This window comes from Tiliqua scincoides, chromosome 2 (genome assembly GCF_035046505.1).
Source record: "Tiliqua scincoides isolate rTilSci1 chromosome 2, rTilSci1.hap2, whole genome shotgun sequence".
NCBI classification, from domain to species: Eukaryota; Metazoa; Chordata; class Lepidosauria; order Squamata; family Scincidae; genus Tiliqua; species Tiliqua scincoides.
The window spans coordinates 216,539,810-216,560,073 of record NC_089822.1 but is presented as its reverse complement, the minus strand read 5'-3'; the positions used below and the strand labels follow the sequence as shown (position 1 = coordinate 216,560,073).

Below are 20,264 nucleotides of genomic sequence, written 5' to 3'. Positions count from 1 at the left end.
GGTACTATTTTGGAGTCAGCATCACATTTTAATGTGCTAGTCTTTTATTAAGACGGGAAAATATTTTGAACTTCATGATGCTGCTGATCAGTTTTTAGGCCCATGAGTTTTCCCTTAGCCTTCTCTGTATAGGAGAATCAGTGGAATAGCATTTGCTTTCCATGCAGAAGGGCCCAGGTTCAGTCACTGGCATTTCTAGGTGTGGCAGAGAGAAATTCCAGCCTGAAACCCTGGAGAGCCACTGCAGGAGGTTCCTTTCATTGAGGTGGCCTCTGTTACTACCTCCCCCATTGCAGGATAAAGTGCACGCCCTATTGCCACAGCTGCATTGGTGCTGGAAAGCTGGATAGGATTGATCCCTGTGTCAGATAATCGGGTTCCCTCATGACCAGGTTGGAAAATCAGTTTCCGCCTCTGGTTTCTAATCTTGGTTCATATGGGATCTGTGGATACCCTTAACCATGCTTAAGGTCAATGCAGATATAACCTTTCAGCTTGTGTTTACTTTTGACCTCTGTTTGATAGAGAGCACTGGCATCAGTATTTGTCTGCTTTCTCAGTTCACAGTATATTATTTGTAGATTTAGAAAGAAAGGTCTGTACTGATTTTGAGGTAGAATTGTTCTAATAAACACACCACAGGCAGCAAGAGATGAGTCATAGATAGAATATTCTCACCCTTATAATTTGTAGATTTATGGTCTAGGCAGCCTATGCATTATCTAGGTTCCTTTGATTTGGTATGCATTCTCCTCTCCTGCAGTGGCAATGATAAAACTTGAATCAAGTAGATTTAGTTCCTGGCATATCATCTTAGCTGAAACAACATCAAGGACAGTAGCACCAGCTTGCTTTTCTGAACTGCCAGAAAGGCAGTAGAAAAAAATCCTTGTTAATATATGCCAGTTTGTAACATTACATGGAAGTATTTTCTGTAGTTTGGGAGTTACAGAGCATATGAGCCTTGTGTAGCTGACTATGGAATGATAGTGTTTTGTGGTCACTCTCAGTTTCCACTGAAACACTATGAGTGTGTTAGTCATCCTTATTCCAAAAAACTCAAGGAAGCTGTAACTTTGAGATGGCAAAGGCTGAGAGAGAGAGAGAGAGAGAGAGAGAGAGAGAGAGAGAGAGAGAGAGAGAGAGAGACTTGTGACTGACAGTGAGATGGGCATGCTCTTTTCTGTCCCCTTATCCTCTCTTGGAAGATTTTTTTGTTCTATTTAGATTTGGTTTTTGTCAAACTGTGTTTCATCTTTTTGAGAACTGGAACCTAGTATAAAGTATTCAGTAAAAGTTTATTTTTGTTATATTATCTTGGTTTTGCAATAACCCCACCCCCTACCTAGTTGTCAATTCTGCACAAATTTGATGGTAATCAACAGTATCAGTGTCTGGACACTAAGCCAAAAGATTGTCCCTAAGAGAAAAAGCTGGTTAGTGGAGGAAGCTTTAGAAAATGATGAATCTCCATGTAGTGGCTGAGGGGAGCTCCACAGAGGGCAAACAGAGTGGTTTCACTTTTCTTGCCACTCTTGGTACTGGTTGCTGTGGTACCATTATATCTTGCTTGTCATCATTAACTCTTAGCATTTCTGCTTATGAAACCTGTCAAGTAACACGTTATTGACAGTGCAGCAGTAGTAGTAGTAGTAAAGGCCTGTTATCAGTAGATCAAACCAGTGGTCTGCTAAAAGACTGAATAAAGACAGCAGTATTACTGGGACAAATTAGTCATTGACTTTGATGGTGGTGGCGATAAAACCACCTCATTAATTTCATGTAATAGATTTCTTTGTGTCATGAACAAGATTAATACAGTTGTTGTCAACACGTTTAGTACTGTAGGCCATATTAGAAATATATCCTGGACTGAATGGTGTCAGCTAATTTGAGTATTAATCAATATATCATTAACTAGGTTAGCAAATGGAAGGCAATAGTCTACAACTAACAATCCAATTATATTCCCCACTGGCCCAGAGTGGCAGCACTGCCATTGTCTCCTGAGCTGCATGCTTTGGGTCAGCTGGAGACCAGACATCTCAAGAAAGGCTAATAAAGAATTTTTTTACTTATATCCCTATAAGCTACCTGGTCCCCAAAGGGTCAGACCTCTTCTGCTGGTGAAGAGCCTCTGGGTGGTGGGTCTGGGCCAGTACAGGATCTGGTGTGCATGGCTTTGGTTTTGAGTGCTTGGCCCTTGAGTTGCACCCCAGTTCCATCTGCTGGGATTCTTTAGTTACTGTATCTGATAGGGTCAAGCTTTCTCTTTGTGTCTGTCCAGCTGGGTTCAGGCATTTCTATCCACCTGCTTTTACTTTTCCTACCTCCCCATATACCATTTTGTTTAATTCCTTTTCTTTTGGATTTTAAATGAGCTAGTCACATTTTGATTCCTTGCTTTCCCAGCAGTGGTGTAGCTAGCGAGGGGTGGGGTGGGCAGTCTGCCCTAGGTGCCAGCCTTGGCATTAGCTCTGCCACTGGAACTATCTAGAACTGGAATCTAAGCTTCTGCTCTTTAGCCTCTGTGAGAGCAAGAAAGTTAATCAATTCCATCTATAGCAGTGGTTCAGCATGTTTAAATAACAAAGCAAAAGGATGAGTAGACTACAGATTATTTTGGCTGTATAGCTGAAAGCATTTTAGGCTGAATTCCAGCATTTGTGGTGGTTTTTTAAAACTTCTGCTGTTTAACTGTTCCTTTGAGGATATTGGAGAGCTACATGTTGCATGGCAGCTTCATGTAAAAAAGTGTCTCCTTAGTGAAGCATCCTTTGGTCATGAACTGATGATCTCTGTTGAAAAATGGGAAAATGGAAAAAGAGAGCTTAATTTTCCCCCTACAAGCCACTTCTCCCCTGACACTCCCCCTCACAACTGCTTTTACCTCTGCTAATGTTCTGCATATTTCATTCACAAACATAGGCATATAAGTATGTGTGTGTGGGGGGGGGGGGGGAGAGAATAACTGACCTTGAAACAAATCTGTGAAAAATGTGGGAATTGCCGATTCCAGCTGGACTGAAACCAGAATATTATGAGACAATGCCAGGAAAATCAATCCAGTTGGAGAGTATATAATGCACAGGTTTACTCCAAGTCCTTGCTGCTTGTTTCTACAGAAATGGGTTTGCTGTATTTCATCTGCAGGATGGAGTGCAGAACTCAGTTGGGCTTCTTAGAGAGCTGCATGCCCATTTATCGGCAGGTACAACTGAGTCTAAAAAGTTCATGGAAAAGACCATTAGCAGATCTCTGTGAACTGACTGCAAAGATCAAAGAAGAATAGTGAACAGCTTTGGGAAGCAACCATTGTTTATTTAAATCAAGTCTTCTTTTGTAATTAAAACTTTTTATAGTGGAAAGTAAAACAGATTTGTGGTTTAAAGGCTAGCTACTTGTGAAAGTACGTTTTCCTAATTTAGTGTACTACAACCTTGCCACAAAAACAATGAACCTCATTGCCTTTATCCCCACTCCTGCAAAACAATTAATCCAACATGACATTTTAAGCCCATCAGTATTTCCAGTGTTTTATCTTGGGTGTCGGTGGCACTAATTGTGCCTGTGGTTTTTGAACAGTGTTCAGGAAAACCCTGGAATTATTCAGAAGCTTAACAGGGATTTCTCAGTGTAAAAATAAGGCACCCTAAAAGGCATTATCTGTAGAGGATCAACACAGGAGGAGAGCTAATGGGAGTGTGCTAGCTAGCTACACCACCTCTGCTAGTGTGTCCCCGGATATGCTGCCCAGCTGTCTCTACAATGCATTGCTTGTTTGTAGAGGGAAGATGCTGAACACAGGGAGAACTCTGCTCATGTTCAGTGCCTGCCTTCTGCAGAGAAGTGCTAAACCAAAGTCTGTCAGCTTTTTCTCAGATAAAATTAATTTATCTATTTTTAAAAAAAGACCAATCTTCTGTGCCATCTTTGACGTTGAGGTGGTGTGGTAGGTATGTTTGGAAAGAGCTGCATTGGTTGCTCCGAGGAAGAGTCGAGGGTGTCCAAATGCACTGGGTCAGTAATAACCCTCTGCTCTTGCACCTTTTGAGATCTCTACTCCTGTGCTCTGTGTTTAATGCCTTTCCATCTTTCCTTCTAAAACTGGGAGGAGTCCGTTGGTGACGGCTTGTGGGTTTCACTACAACCTTCCTGTACATTTTCCCCTCTAATGGGAGCACTGGCATAGCATAATGTATGTTTTATTGCTCTGAAAAGTGGGAATTTAATCCTTTCCTTCCACTTTGCTTGATTTGCTTCAGAAGTACCTCAGACTGGATACAACACTAACTCTTGGTGTGTTGCTTTTATTTCTAGAAACCTCAGATTCCACAGGGATAAACCCTGAGAAGGAGAAATGTATTCTAAATGACAGGGGTAAATAAACATGTGTGAAGTATTGTTGGCTAATTCAATTTTGTACAGTAAGGTTAATAAGAAAAAATATATTCTAATTTATTTTCATGGCATTAGTTTTAAATGCATTTGTGGTGGACATGTCCCTAGATTTTAAAAGAAGAAAAACACATCTGTGTAATTAGGAAGATCTTTTCAACAATAATTTATCTTCAGTTTTGAAGTTGCTTTTAGAGTAATCCCCTTATGCAACCATCACTGAAATGAATAGGTGCTGTATAAGAGCATAATAACCTCATTCATTTTAATGGAGGTAGTACAGGATAATGTCACAGTGCCCCTAGTCTCCAGACCAGAGCGAATGCAGTCCAGGTGAACTTTTAAGTGCTAAGGTTTAGGTGCTCATTAAGCCACATACATGTGAGCAAATTGCCCTCATCTTGGTACCCTCGCCCTTCCCCCACAAAGACTTACCTCAGAAGTTTTACTCCCGAGATGTTTGAGAACTACTGTATAAGATAATCTGAGAACAGCCTTTCAAATAATGAATGAGGTGCCCTTTCTGCTCCACTCACCTGAACTCACCCACTCACCTTTGGATGAGGCCTGAGCATGGACAACTGATTGTATCAAGGCAGCTGTGCACACTGTCAGGTGTCCTGGATTGTGCATATGGAACTTATATGTGTTTAGGTAGTTTCAGTGCAAATACTATTGAACTCCGGTAGGTTGAGAGCCCAGCCAGCAAGTGCAACCCTAGTCAGATCCCTCTGTATGTTTACTTGTACCCAAATGAATGTATGAAAAGGGTATGGGCTAATAGAGTAGAAGAGAAAGGGAGCTGTATGTTCAACCTCTATAGAGCAGCTTCTTTTATAAGTGTTGCTGTATGGAGATTGCGCACAAGGCTAGTATAACTGCTCGTATAAATCAAACTTGTAGGAAAATTAGGGATCCGCGTGTGCAGTTATCATACAGGAACTGACATAATCACATGGCGTTGCTGTAGGCATAGCTTGATTGGTTGCCTGGGATAGCTATTATTCGCTACAGCTGTTCAAACAAGTGGCTAATTGCAAGCCAGATTTATTTTATAGACTTAAAGATCTAAAAATCTGAACAAATGTTCCATTTTCTGTTGCCTTTTTTTAATAAAAATGAATTAAGGGATGAACAAGTTACAAGGGATGAATGCATTCAATACTGTAACAGTTATAATTGTAAGACAAAATAATTGCTATGGAAAATAGTGATTATATTTTATCCTGCATTAAGCACAAAATAAACATGATTATTTGACTTACACTTGAATCAATGTAATGGGGGATAGTAACAAGAGAACCAACTGAAGAACCATTAATTTCAACACATAACTTGAGTCCTTTACTGCTGTTTTAATAAGTGGATGACTTGTCTTTTCTTCTCTAGGTCCTACATTCTTTCTTGCTTGCTTCAGCGTTGCTGCAGGATTAGCAATCTTCATGTATTGCTGTAATCCAGGTACTGGACGTTGAAATTTTTTTCTGAATGGATATCCTTAGTAGGCAGGCTACCAGCTCATCCTGAGCTGCCCGGCGCTGGTTCTCCAGCCTCACCGCTGGCACTGGGGGTTGTAAAAGTGCTGTAAGGCAGTCCAGCACCAGCGGTGAGGCTGCTGCACCAGCTGAGAGCAGTGCTGTGGGCACTGGGCCTCAGCATTGGCAGATGTGTCACTGGAGTGCCAGGCGGTAGGTTTCCCTGATGCTTGTTGGGTAGACCTTTCGGGGGGGGAAGCAGGAAGGGGGGGAACTGGGTGTGGACCGACTGGTGGGTGGATCTGGCCCAGGAGGGAGTGGGGATGATGGCAGAAGCTGCTGTTGGATCCTATCCTCCCTCCTGAGCCGTGGAGCCAGACACAGGTCTCCTTGGCTCTGTGCCTGCTGAAGGGCTGGTGCAGATCTGCGTAGACCCATAGAGGCCAGCCACACTCAACATGGGATAAGGGAACCAATGTTCCCTTACCTCGAGGTGACCTCTGGCACCTTTCCTGGCCCCACAGGATACACATTTCGGCACCACCTGTTCCTCGTGGTGCTAGGGGGCATTAGGATTGGGTCCTAAGTGGCTTATTTTAGCACGAAACATATTTTGAAGCTTCTAGTATCTGGATCAGGGAGAAACTTCTCAAAAAGGACTGAGCAGTGGAGCCCCAATGCCATAATCCATTTAACTTAGGTCAGGTTACAATGTGCACATCAAACTGGTGTCCGTCAGGACCAGACTGGACCTGTGAGCAAGTGTCCCCAGATCCAGACCTTGAAAGTGAATTCTCTAATTTGGGGTCCTTGAGTTCAGTTCCAGGAATTCAGTTTTAGGAGCAAGACTGAGCCTGAAGTACAAATGACAGGTGGTCATGCTCTATTGACCAGGCAAGAACAAAAGGTCATGCTCCTAGTATTTAAACCAGGCCTGGCCAAGGCTGAAGGTTTGTATTGTCTGCTAATTACAGAGGCACATCCATATTTGCTTCTGTGTCTGAAAAGGACTGTGAGCCCTTAAGCACTCAGTCTCAGAAAGCTCTTATAGTGAGTTTTCAGCCACAGGCCATGAATCTCCTGGTGCAAGTTCTGAAGTCCTAGACAATGACTAACTTATAGATAGGATTGCTAGATCACAACTCAGAGATGCTGCCTTCTACAGGTGGTGAAGGACCTGGAGTAGGAGTAAGGAGTTCATCCTTCCCTGGGTGCATTGATATTTATTGGCTGCCACAGTATCCTTCTGCCTTTCAATTATGGTAGCTGTTCTAGTAACACATCTTCAATAGGAGACTAAGGGCGCAATCCAGCACTGGCAGAGCAGTGCCAATGGGACGTGTGCTCAGTTGGGTGGCACTCACGGAGGCCTCCTCAAAATAAGAGAATGTTTGTTCCCTTACCTCAGAGCTGCATTGTCCTTATGTCAGTGCTAGAAAGCACTGACATAAGGGGTTACGATTGCGCCCTTAAAGTGTTTATGCATTTGGATAGAAACATTGAGTTCTTAAGTTGTCTGGAAGTTGGCAATTTAAAACAAAGAACCTATCTCACAGCCCAATCCTAAATGCGGCGCTGCCACCAGGTGCAGTGGCGCCAAAGCGGCTAGCACTGCATCCTGCAGCACTGAGGAAGCTGCTTGGAGGTCTCCTCGGGGGAAGGGAACAAGCCCTGCAGTGGGGCTTGTCAAGTCTGTGCCAGCTATTTTGCTGGTGCAGAGCTGAGAGATTCTGTGTCAGGCTGGAAAGCCCGACAGAGTTCAGAATCTGGCGGAGCAGAAGTCTGCAGGTCCCGTTCCCTCCCTTCCCATCCCGGTCTGTCCCGTGCCCCACCCTCCTCCTGCTCCAGAATGCCTCCCCCACTTCCGAAGCCCTCACACTACCCAGAGATCTTACCTAACTCTGAATGTTGTCCAGCCTATGCTGGGCCACCTCTGGTGCTGACTTGGTGCAGGTTGTCATGGGCGTGCCTTTACAACACACTTGCAACAGCACGGGCACTGGCCCAGCTCAGGATTGGACCCTCAGTCATATATGCCACTAATAGTTACAGAAGTGTAAGGAAATAGAGCCTCATATGTCTTTGGGGTTAATATACAGCTAATACAGCTATACAGCTAATAGCTTACCCTGCTGTGACTTCAACTTCATCAGATGGACAAGATTTCTGAAACTAGTTGCGGGTTGATTGCATACTATAAACTAGTTCAGGTAAATTTTACTGATGGGTAAAGCAAACCAAATCTGCATGCTCCCTTCTTTCCCCTGTTCTTTCCTCGCACATCTTCTAGCGTTCTGGCTTGTTAAATCATAGCTCTGTGGCTCAACTGAAGCCAGAAGCTGATATAGCCATGGCCTACAAGAGCTAAGCTGTGAAACCAACTTCAAACTCTGGTTTTCACCTCTTGACTAAGCCAGAATTACATGTATGTACATTTATGTGAGCTTTGGAGACATGGTTTAACAAGATTGAAACATCACAACTCTGCAACAGAACTGAGAATTGGGAAAAAGAAGCATGCATATGTTCCCAACCATGTAAATGTCAAGACACCTGGTTTGACATTTTCCCCTCTGTTGTTTCTCTATGTCACATGACAAGCAACTATGGAGATTTTGTGTAGAGAAGTGAGCCAGGGCAATGGCCCTGCTATTTGCATTGGTAATACTATTAGGGCACAATCCTATCCTCTTATGTCAGTGCTTTCCAGCACTGACTTAAGGGCAATGCAGCTCCGAGGTAAGGGAACAAACATTTCCTTACTTTGAGGAGGCCTCTGTGAGTGACACCCAACTGCAGGATGCAGCACGCGTCCCATTGGCACTGCTATGCCGGTGCTGGAAAGTACTGACATAAGGGGTTAGGATTGCTCCCTTGGATTATATCTGTTGACCCTGGGGGAAAAATGGTGATTGCCATCTCAGCTGAGGCAATTTTCTTTTCAGGGTATTTTGTTCTATAATGGCTACCTGTTGCACCCTAGTGTCTTCAGTAGTCACTGATAAATTGGATGATTCATCATGGGATATCGATAGTTGTTTTCTGTTATAAATTACATTTGTGGTACTGGTTAAAGAGGAGTTGGGCTCTTCCAACATTGGAAGTGCGGTTGAACTGAGTGCTTCCCTTATTGGGACATTATCCTAAGTTTGAATTTTCTCTTTTCTGTTACTGAGACATTATGGTTTGATATACACTGGCATTGTTGTACATTGTGTGTCACTGTATTTAACATATTGCTTTTTGTATCCTACAACCCTGTAAGTATTTTTATCATATTACTGAGGTGATTCCGTCTAGTGATAGTATTGGGAATCACTCTTCTTTCCTTATGTTTTGCCAATACTGAAAATGAACAATTTATCTGTTCAAATGAAAGAAAAAGACTGTTAGGAAAACATACAATGAAGTGAGTATTCACCGGACTGTTATATAATGTAAAGAATGTTTTGAATTTAGTCCTGTGCACACTATACAAAATTTTGCTGTCGGAGATTTTGAGTTAATTTATAGATTGTAGTTAGCTGCAGAGTTAAGTATAAGAGGTAATTTAATGAAATATATGTAGTACCTCCTTTATAACAAAAATAATCCATCACCCTTGCAGTTAGGTTAAGAACTGCTCTTCACAAATTCTAGTTGCCTTCTGTTATTGAATATACAACTGTGTTGAACAGAACAATTCTCTTGAGGCAAAATATTTTTTGACAAATAGCATCATTCATATTTTTTTGAAGCAATGTCCAAGGTTGTCACACACTTGGCTCACATCAACATTTCCTTTTCCATCCCCTTCACCCCTTTTTTTGTTTCATTCTAGAGTTGAAAAGCTTAGGAAAAGCCAAGAAAGTGCTGGGGTTTTCCCCAATCATCATAAGAAGACACATTAGCAATATTTGTATGTTATACATGGAAGACTCGGCAAGGAGACAATGAGAATCGACAGGTCCAGCAGCCCTGCATCTAATATCCTTGCCAGTGGAATGGCTTGTAAAAACGTATGCTCTTTTCCTATACCAAAGATATACCCAAGTGGCTTTAAACGGTGTATATTTATAACTTTCAAGTGTTTTCGAAAGGCCAGCTACATTATGCCTTTTATTTATGAGAGCGAATTGTTTTATTTTCGGATGAGCTTTTTTTAAGCTATTCATCATTGTTTGAAATATGTTTGTTTTAACACAAGTTTTTTAGTCATTGCAAAGTCTCTAAAAACATTTCAAGTGTGTTTGGGCCCTGCTGAGCAAGACTGTCTGGAGAGCCATATATGCCTATATACTGAGTGTCTTAGATTGGCAGAGAAAGGACAGAAGGAGCCCACTAGTACAACTCCTAACTTGGTGGTCCTGATAGCAAAGGGAGTGGCAGAAGACCTTCTGCTTGGGGCTCTTCTCATGATCAAATCAACTCATCCATTAGCATCATGACAGATCCTCTGCACAAAGAGCTGACACACTTGAGGCAAGAGGACTTTCAAAAAGGGGGAAAAAGGACTAACTTAAAAGCAACACTTGAAGCAAATTTAATCCAAAGCCTTATTAAGATGTGGAGTGTATGTTTTTTGTCTTTCAATGTCAGAACTCTCTGTTCTTAATACAGTGCAAGAGCTCAGAGTGACATGCAGCCACCCAGGCAAACTACTCCCTCATTTTGTTTGACCGTCCAGTTGTGCAAGATTTCCTGTCATCTCTTCTTCCAGGCTCCAGGGGGCACGGTTTCATTGAGTGGGAAGGAAGTTAGCAGAATTGAGAGATGTGAGAGGCTTACTCATATTTTCAAAATTACATTGGAAAAAGGTGTGAGCTGAAATACACTTATTCTGACTGAGAATATCCCTAGCAGTGTTACTAACATGACAAACAGGCAATTCTTTCCCTTTTTCAAGCAAATGAATTTGTACCTTGAGCATGCATGCTTACTATGCATGCTTCGTCATAGTTCATGTAGAAGTGATGAATTGGCCAGTCACAGAGATGCTTCTGTTATATAATCATTTGTGCTCTGAAACTCTCTCTGTGTGTATACCTTAGATATTCCCTCACCCTCCTGAAGTGATACCCAGCAAGGTCTGCCCCTCACTCTCTGGGGGAGTGTGTAAATATATTTTATTTGACTTTGGTTAATCACGCATGGAATATCGGAAGCGCAGGCAGTTATGGACCTGACCCCTGTGGCGCCATGGGGTGTAGGTCTGCAATGCTGCCCCCCTGCATCACACCATCCCTCCCACCTGGATACTTACCTAGCTGCATGGAGTCTTGTGTGGCGTTCAGGGTCACTCTATAAGCCTTCTGAGGCTTCCAGTGCAGTCCTAAACAGTACTTCCAGTTTTCTGGAAATACTGCTCAAGAGCACTCCAGGAGCCTCAAAAGACTTTTGGAGTGGTCCTGATCACCACATGGGTGTTTTCCTCTCCATGGGATGGCGCCGGAGGGCAGGGGGAGGAGGTGTGGCACATGGAAGTGGCAGCAGTGCAGTGGTGTCACCCCCACAAGGCCCACAGGCATGGCACCCGGGGCTTCCCCGCCCCCGCCTGCCACTCAGCTCAGGAATAGTAATGGGAAGTTCTTTGGACATAGATATTTTTAAATACTGTTTTTATGAAGTAATGCACTATGGCAGGGGTGCGCAAAAGTTCAACTTTAGGGGTCCTGGACCTTTAACAATTGTGTAGGAGAGAGAATTTCAGCAGGTACACCTGCTGAAATTCCCTCTTCTAAACAATTGTTAAAGGTCCAGGATCCCTAAAGTTGAACTTTTGCGCACCCCTGCACTATAGAAAGGTATAGAAAGCAGAAGTGGACATTCTGCTAACTTAGGGGGTCAAATGGGGGTTAAATGCAACTTTAAAAAATCAGTCAGAGAAGACCTGATTCAGACTGGAACATGGAAAAGAGGAGGCAGTTAACCCCTTTCTCTTATATTTCAGGCCTGATCTGAATCAGCCCTTTGAAGTTATTGTTTGCCCCAGGAGAGAAGTTACTATGGACACAAATAACAGTTACTATCTTAGGGCATATCTAGATCTAGGGACCTATGTTGAATTGGGACCTTGGTGCTGAGGGGCAATGATTACCCCTCTCCCCATGCTTTTGAACAGCTGCTCTTTTTTCCCCCTCAGTGAAAACAAATGGAAGAATGATTGTGCATTTAACAAGTCACCTTGTTGCATTTGCATAATTTTAAAAATAAAGTACAATGTACTTAAGAGATTGTGTCTTGCTGGTAGTAGGAAGGGCTGAATGAGGTTTTATTTTAATATGACTGCACTAGTGATTGTCTAATTTGAGATATCTAACTTGGGCAGGATTTAACTTTTGTCATAGCAAAATAGCTTCTTTTGAAGGAGCTTATAGAGTAATTAAACTTAAGGAGTTGTCAAAAAGGGCTGATCTAAAAGACCACACCCAGCAGCAAGTTCATGCGTTTCCTAGCACTGCCACTAGATGGAGAGAGTGTTCCACTACCTGTATGTAAGTCATTCATTTTGTTTCAGCAATGGTTGGCAACCTTCAGTCTCGAAAGACTATGGTATAAGCCTACAGCACCCGGTATTTCCAGGCGGTCTCCCATCCAAGTACTAACCAGGCCTGACCCTGCTTAGCTTCCGAGATCAGACGAGATCGGGCATGTGCAAACTGTATTATTAAAACACAAACTTTATTTTTTCAAAAACAAAATCAAAGATTGTAGCCAAAGAGAAAACTTACAATTTGTCAAAAATACACTTAAAGATAAACCCATTTTTCATTCAGTTCCACACAGGTTTGTTAGTATTTGTACATGTTGCAAAGAAACTAATATTGCATATTCAGGTTTAAGTTCTATCTTACTCCTAGCTTATCTATTGGGAGAATGGAACCTAATTAGATGTGCTCCTTATATCTAATTTGTGCTCTAGTATTTTCTGCAGTGTACTAAGGAGAAAAGAAGGAAGTTTCAGATATCTGCAGAGATGCACCTGAATTTAACTATAGCGAATATTATTAAAAGCAAAACATTAGCTGAATGGCTGCTTAAGATTTAGCTCTTCTCTGTGGAAGAGTTTGTAGCCAAGTTAACATTCATTCTGAAAATGTTTCATGCGCCTTTTAAAATAAGCATTACACGGTCCCTGCTGTGCTGTATTCCCAGTTGACCATCAGTTTGAGCCAGGGGTCTCCAAACCTTTTGGCAGGAGGGCCACATCGTAAAATCTGTCAAGGTGTTGAGGGCCAGAAAAAAAATTAAAATGTAAATAAATACCATAGAGATTGAACCCTCCACTCCCCAAGAGCAGAACAACAGGCAGATAAATCTGAGGGGGGGGGGAACAGAAAGACCAGGGACTTCTGAGTTGTTCTCTCTCTCTCTCTCTCTCTCTCTCTCTCTCTCTCTCTCTCTCTCTCTCTCTCTCTCACACACACACACACACACACACACACACACACACACACACACACACACACACACACACACACAGGATTGCATGGCTGGCCACACCCCCCCCCCAAGCAGATTTATCAAAAAAGCTAAACAAAGCTGGATCTGAAGTGAAGCACCAGCTTGGCACTAATTGGAAGTCTCAGGCCTATTCCCAGCCTCAGCTTTCTGACTTACTTTACTATATTTTGTGATGGTGGCAGAGGGCAGCGTTGGCATTGGCATTTTGCCATATGCCAAACTAATGAAAAAAACATTCTGGTTCTTGTCCTAAAGGAGAAGAGTAAACAGTATGTTATTTTACTTGCAGTCCTGAGACTGCTGCTGCCTGGGCCATCCCTTTCAAGGAATGTCTTAAGACAGCCTTTCTTCAATTTTGGGATGTGCTCAGTGATCCTTATTATCTTATTAACACTCCAGTACAAAATGAGTTGATATTGGACGCATTTGCTGATTTGTATTTTATTTGTGTATGCTGTTTCAATAAGGGAAATGACACTTCCCTTCTCCTCTGTGTCCTTAAGTGGACTTGGTCTCAGGGACAACACGTGGGCAGAGAAAGCAGCAAGGCTCGTTTGCCACTCTGTGGAAAAGACTCAGATGGCTGTCTTAAGGAGTTTATTAGGAAGCAAGCCCCACTGAACACAGTGGGACTTACTTCAGAGTAAACATATATAGGATTGCCCTGTACAATATTCACAAGTGTGGGTGACCAAAAAAGCAAAAGTCCTGCCCAAAAACCACTGATACTGATGTTGCACAAGTCAAGAGAAATGTCTCCCTTGTCTGCCTTTTAATGTTGGTGTTACAACAATACTCTGGAGAGTTAGTTCTGCACCATAGAATGTAGTGCTGGAGCCCAACTTCTTCTTGTTTCAAATTACTGCTCAGCAATGCTTCCAAGGTCTGTACTTCCAGCACAACTTATGTGCATCATGTGTTTCCGATGGAATGACCCTTCCGTTGAGTTGTATATGTCTCCTGGAGGGAGACATGCTCCTAACTCATGTGTTTTGTGTATCATATTGTCTCTGGTGGCATAAATAAATTCACTGGCATTTTGAATGCCAGCAATGCACTATTTAAGTGATAAATCTTATTATTATGACTGAACTGCCTCTAATTGCTGCAGAACTAGATTTTTGTTTTTCTGACCGACTCATTTTCAAGGGGGAAAAGTGACAACTTCTAACCAAATCCTTTAGAGGACAGTCAAGAGCTATAGCAGACCTTCACACAACTTAGTTGGTGCACAAGACAGCATGAGCTGACTAAACTGAAAACAATTGATGAAGTGATTGTGCAATTCCTTTCATATCTGACTTGCTTTTAGCTCAGCCCAATGTATATATCATGCTGCCATAAAGCTGCTCAAAGTGCACTGAAGGGAGTATGATAATTGTGGATCACAGTGGTCGATACACATTGAGGTGATCATGTTTGAGACTTTTCAAACCATGGGCATTTTCAGACCATGCCTGAAACTCACTGAAGTCATATTATCAGCACATTATTGTGGCTCAGTATAATAACCTTGAGATGGCCATGTAAATAGATTATTTGACTGACTGGATGTCCAAAGGGAATGATGCTTAAATGGCAAGATCACAGGTTGCATCCTCCATTTAAATAAAGGCCCTGTATTGATGGAACGGCTGGTGTTCTTCTTTATGATTGAGGCATTTGGTAAGGGTGAAGACAGCATTTAAGTGCAAAACTGAGTTTTGATGACATTGGTTGGGAAACCAACCAACCAGTACTGTGCACAGCCAAGTTTCTGCTTGAAACTTGCAGAACCATTCTCCCCCTCCCCCAGAACTTTACCTTGGAGAAGATCAAATACAGGCTGAACTGAACCTGGTGAGCAGGGAAAGATCTAAGGGTGCAGTCCTAACCAACTTTCCAGCACTGAGGTAAGGGCAGTGCAGCTTTGAGGCAAGGGAACAACATTCTCTTACCTTGAGGAAGCCTCCGTGACTGCCCCCCCAACTGCAGGATGCAGCGCATGCCCTATTGGCACAGCTGTGTCATAGCTGGAAAGTTGGTTAGGGTTTAGACTTAAAAAGTGTTGCATATTTTCATCTTCAGAATCCAATTCTCTCAGGAAGTTGCTTTGCTAACCACTTGAGTTCTTACTGCTACAATAAATTTCAGACCTTTGTCTATTTTAAACTTGATGTAAATATCACTTATACAGCTTTGTCTCTGTATGTATAGTTTATATGTTCTTGTATCTTAAAACATTATAACTGTTTTAACTGAGAATCTACAATTTCTGGAAATGCTATATTCTTAACTGTATGGCCAGTATGAATGAGGAAAAAAACTGCCAATTCTTGCTTAAAATGTGGTATATTCTCAAAAAGACTTATGTCTCCTTTTATGCAGTGTATTGTAAGAAAACTTCTATAAAACAAAATAAAGACTTTCAATTCAAGCTAAAAATTTCTTGGTTGGAAAATACTCTTTGGTGCAAAAGAACTTGTGTCCCTCTCATGTTATGTCACTGGTATTGAGTTCAAGCAAGTAGACAGCAGACTCAGTTTGATGAAATACATGGAAAATGCCTAAAAACTGTGAAGGCAGGAAAAAGGCTCTGGGTTGCAAGCATGACCCTGTGAGGTATGTGTGCTGTGCTCATGGTAATTCATGGAGTCAAATCAAATACCTCATATACTCTTGTTTTGGGGATAGTGCATGCGTAGGGACAATTGCCTGTGGGCTGAGGGTAGAAACCTAGATGTGTGGAGAGAGTGATCAGTGTCAGAAGCCCCATAGGTAGGTTCTCTGTCTGACTAAACCACCCCAGAAATAGAGAGCTTAAAAGGCACAATATTCTTGCCATAAATACATGCCTAGTACTCTGACATCAATTTCAAAAAATCTATTAAATAAATAAATCCATTCAGTCAACAGGTCATTCCGGAAAATAACCCCTGACTTGGGCCCCATGACTTACATGTGCAGAGTGCCTGTCTATTAAACAGGAAATTTTTTTTTTTTTTTGGCTGCAACATTAGCACACAAAATTCTAAGAATCACTGTGTATTTCCTTCTACTGCCACTGCAGTATGAAGGGAAGGATGTAAATTCACAGGCTCATACAATCTATTACCAGCCTAGGGCACACAGCTAGACACAAACAACCTCCTAGAAGGGGACTGAATAGTCTCTCAGCTATGAACAGCTCCACAGGCAATACTGGCCCTAACTTCAGCAACCCAGTAAAAGCTGTGAAGCTTAACCCAGAGTGCCCAAGTAGCAAGACTGACTTTAGAATGGTAACAGTTTCAGAAACTTACACTTAAGCTATAAGCTTGTAATTTTTTGTTATTTATTAAGAATTAAACAGTTACATCCCTCTATAAAAAAACAAACCAATATTTAACAGAGATACACACTTAAAAGAATAGAGCTATAATCCTAACTAAGCCTATCACAAGATAGTTAGCTCTAACAACATTGCTAGTGTACCTGTTCAAAGCATTGAGAAGATGCTTCAGTCTTCTGAAGATGAAGCTGTGTTATCTGCATCCTCAAATCCTCAAATCTTTATACCCCTAGCTCCATCAATAATCCAGTCAGAAAACATGCCTGAAATCTCCTGACTGAGTGATGTAATGAGGTCACTGAGCGTCCTAAGCAGGTCAAACCTGCTTAGTCAAAGTGGTGGGTCATCAGCTGAATGGAGTCTTCTTGATTGTGGTGGCCTTGCAGCTTCAGATGGATGGAACCCTCCTGACTGCAAAGTCCTTGCACCTTCGGTTGGATGGAACCTTCTCCGTTTACACCTTCAGCTAGATGGAATCTACAGTGTGCTTGCACTTTCCCTGACCTCCGCCCACCTGCTGGCACGTAGCAACTTCAGCTCTTTTTCTCAAAATGGAGGCCATTCCACAAAATGGAGTCCAACCATGGCCTAGTCTTCTTTCTCTACAAAAGAGAGAATAAAAAAATACACATCAATCCTTGCATGCTTGGTGTGTTGGCACTTTATCCATTGGTTTGCACAGGGGTAAACCAAAGCACTGCTTCCTCACTTTCACTAACTGCAGCCGCTGCTCCCACTGGCTACCATTGGGGACTGGAAAGAAATGGGAAGGTGTGTGTTTGTATCCATGTTTGAAAGATGGGAGGCTGTTGGGGAAGCTGTTTTGGCATTGGAATCTAGGAGCTAGATCCAGTGAATTTCTCTGAGTGGAGAAGAATCTTCAGAATGCTTCTTTGATCACCTGAACTTGGTAAATGTTGCTAGTATTGGCATGTCTTCCTGTTTTTTAGCCATTTAGTAGCAGCTGCACAGGGAATGGAAATGTCTGAATGACACTGGTGGGAGGGGCATTAACCCTTTCACTATACCAATTTCCTAATGCCCCCCAAAGCCAATATTTGTTCCTCAAGGAGAAGCTTACAAGTACCTGATTCTACTTCACTTGGTTCCCATTCCACAAAACCTATGCTGCCTCCCTCAGAGGTGTCCACCCTCTGATCTTGCTCAGAATTGTTCTAGGAGCACATTTTGATTAGAATGTCACAAAGGCAAACCACTGACTCATTGAAGAGGTCCAATAGGCAGCCTTGCTACTTCCAATCCCATATGAGGCCAAGTCACTTCAGAACTTCCTGTCGATACTAGCGGCCAGTTGGAAGGAGGCGAGGCTAGACCAATACCTCATGCAGAGAAACGGTCTGTTTCCTCAGCACATGGGCATTTTGGATTCTCAGGAACATTTGTTTCTTGCAGGGCTGCGGAGAGCTGGCATTAGGCATGGGGCAAGATGCATGATTTCCCCCCCTTCCTAAATTTTCCTACAAACCAAATGCTAGTACATTTTTAAGCAAGTTTTTAGTTTATAGTTTTAACTTAGCATGAGCAAGACTGATATATACTAATATATGTCATCCAACAACTGAAATACAAGCCTTGCTTCATCTAAGCTGTTTGAAAGACTGCACTCTCCCATACAAGCCTGGGAGAGGCTTGTCATTCCCACCACCCTCTGATATCCTTACTTTGAGTAGTGCTGATGGAAAAATCTGGGACTATGACTCTTATGGCAAAATCCTAACTTTGTATATACTTGTATGCAAGCTGATGAACTTATGTAAGGGGGTTATTTGTATGTGAAAGGGACATTTGGTTCTAATGGGATTAAACCCTCCTCCTTCTGCCCATCCAAGTTACAGTTATTAGCAGTTAAACAAATATAGAAGACAGCAAGGAACTTGATTGGCTCTTCATCTGGAAGGCTGAAGAGATCATAGCATAAAAGGCAGAAGAGAGCAGTGACCAGGGCTCTCATCTCCTGCTGCCAACCTAGTGTGTTTGCCACTAGGCTGGTTCTCTGCAAGGCCAATCAGGGTGCTAGCCTGTTGTGGGTTAGTTCTGCCAGACCAACTCCCTTCCCCACTTCCCTGACTCTTGGTTCCCTGAGGCCACTGGGACTGTCAGTCTTGGACTTCCAGCCTGGAGGCTACCCCCTCTTTCCTTGGTCTCAAGCCTTGGTTCTTGTTTTGTTACCTTTCTTTGATACCCCTTAATAAAATCTTCGTTCTACTTTGAAAGAACCATGTCTTTGGATTGTTCCTGCCATGCCTGATCATCAGTCAGATGGGTCCAGTATACAAACTCCTTGCTTGGGCCTCTTGGCCCCAAAATTTGGCTTACAGTGCTACCTCAGTGAAGTCCTCCTCATCTGCTTTTTCTTCTAATAACAATGTAGAGCAGGGGTGCTCAATAGGTGGATTGCGATCTACCGGTAGATCGCGAGGCAAAATGAGTAGATCGCGGAGTGCCGACCTCCCCCCCCTTCAGGTGCCTCTGGGAGGAAACGCCGGGAGTAAGGCCCATTGTACTCTATGGGGCTTACTCCCAGGTAAGTGTGGCTAGGATTGCAGCCTCACAGCCTAATCCTAGGCATGTCTACTCAGGAGTAAGTCCTGCTATACTCAGTGGGGCTCAAGGTACACCAACATACATTGTACACATAAATGTTATATGTTATGATGGTGCGAACATTGTAAAAAAAACTCTGGTAGATCTCTGGGCCTTGCTGGGTTTCAAAGTAGCTCTCGAGCCAAAAAAAGTGTGAGCACCCCTGATGTAGAGGCATCCAAGGACCAGCTTTCACCATCTCCCTGATTACTAAGTGATGATTTTGAAACAAAGCGCAGGTGAAATAAACCTGCCTGGGCTTTGTTTTAATTTTTCTTTTTTCTCTTGCTCTTTTTTCTGTCCTCCATACTTATATTTGTTCTCCATAGTGTTAATTTCATCTTCAAACAATGCCAACACACTTGAAGACTTGATCCCAGGGCCATGTGTTCTAATCACGCATTAAACTAGAAGAAGGAGTGGAGCTGACTGTTGTAGCTTGGGAACTCTGTGAACAGGGTGACCTAGTGCTGGGGCCTAGTAGTTCTGGTATCAAAGTGTCATTTTTCCATGTTTGAATTATAGTGTACATGTTGCTGCTACTTTTGGAGAAGGCATGGGCTGCATTTTCACAACAGTGCACTTGTATTCTGCCAATGTGTTCAGGGTAAACTGTAATTTGTTACGGAACCTGAAAGCTATCCTTAATAAACTAGTCTTCAGAATGCATTGGGATAATAGAAATGCGTTGAAAGTGGGTTAAAGCTGAAGTGGAAATGCAGCCCTGGAAATTTTGTAATCAGTTTGTTTTGTACTGTATAGTTCAGTGTTTCTCAACCAGTGGGACGAGTACCACCAGTGGGGGACACATGGGACCCACAGGCACCTGCTGCCCAGAAGTGAAATTAGTCATGCAACTCAACAAACAGTGGTAGGCGGCTTGGAATGGTGGGCAGAGCTACAAAGTGTGTTTTTCACATGCTCAAAAAAGACTTCCCATTCATCCTGAGCCTCTCACTGGTGTTTGTTGCATTGCATCTGCCTCCCAACCCAGAAATAACTGGTGATTACCTCATGAAACAGGAAACATCATT

The 20,264-nt window shown here is 42.6% G+C and overlaps 2 protein-coding genes across 5 annotated transcripts in view; one reads left to right on the top strand and one right to left on the bottom strand.

The window, feature by feature from the left end:
* Positions 1–11,525, top strand: part of CARD19 (caspase recruitment domain family member 19) — a 50,322-nt gene extending 38,797 nt beyond the window's left edge. For 3 of the 4 annotated variants that reach the window (XM_066616180.1, XM_066616178.1, XM_066616179.1), the window contains 3 exons: positions 4,321–4,380; positions 5,788–5,859; positions 9,694–11,525. In XM_066616180.1, the coding sequence (XP_066472277.1) occupies positions 4,321–4,380; positions 5,788–5,859; positions 9,694–9,809 (248 nt within the window). In that variant the 3' untranslated portion in view covers positions 9,810–11,525. The remainder of the gene's footprint in view (positions 1–4,320; positions 4,381–5,787; positions 5,860–9,693) is intronic. The other variant, XM_066616181.1, reaches the window with a different exon arrangement.
* Positions 1–20,264, bottom strand: part of NINJ1 (ninjurin 1) — a 159,245-nt gene that overhangs the window by 94,032 nt on the left and 44,949 nt on the right. The gene's annotated exons all lie outside the window — the stretch shown is intronic.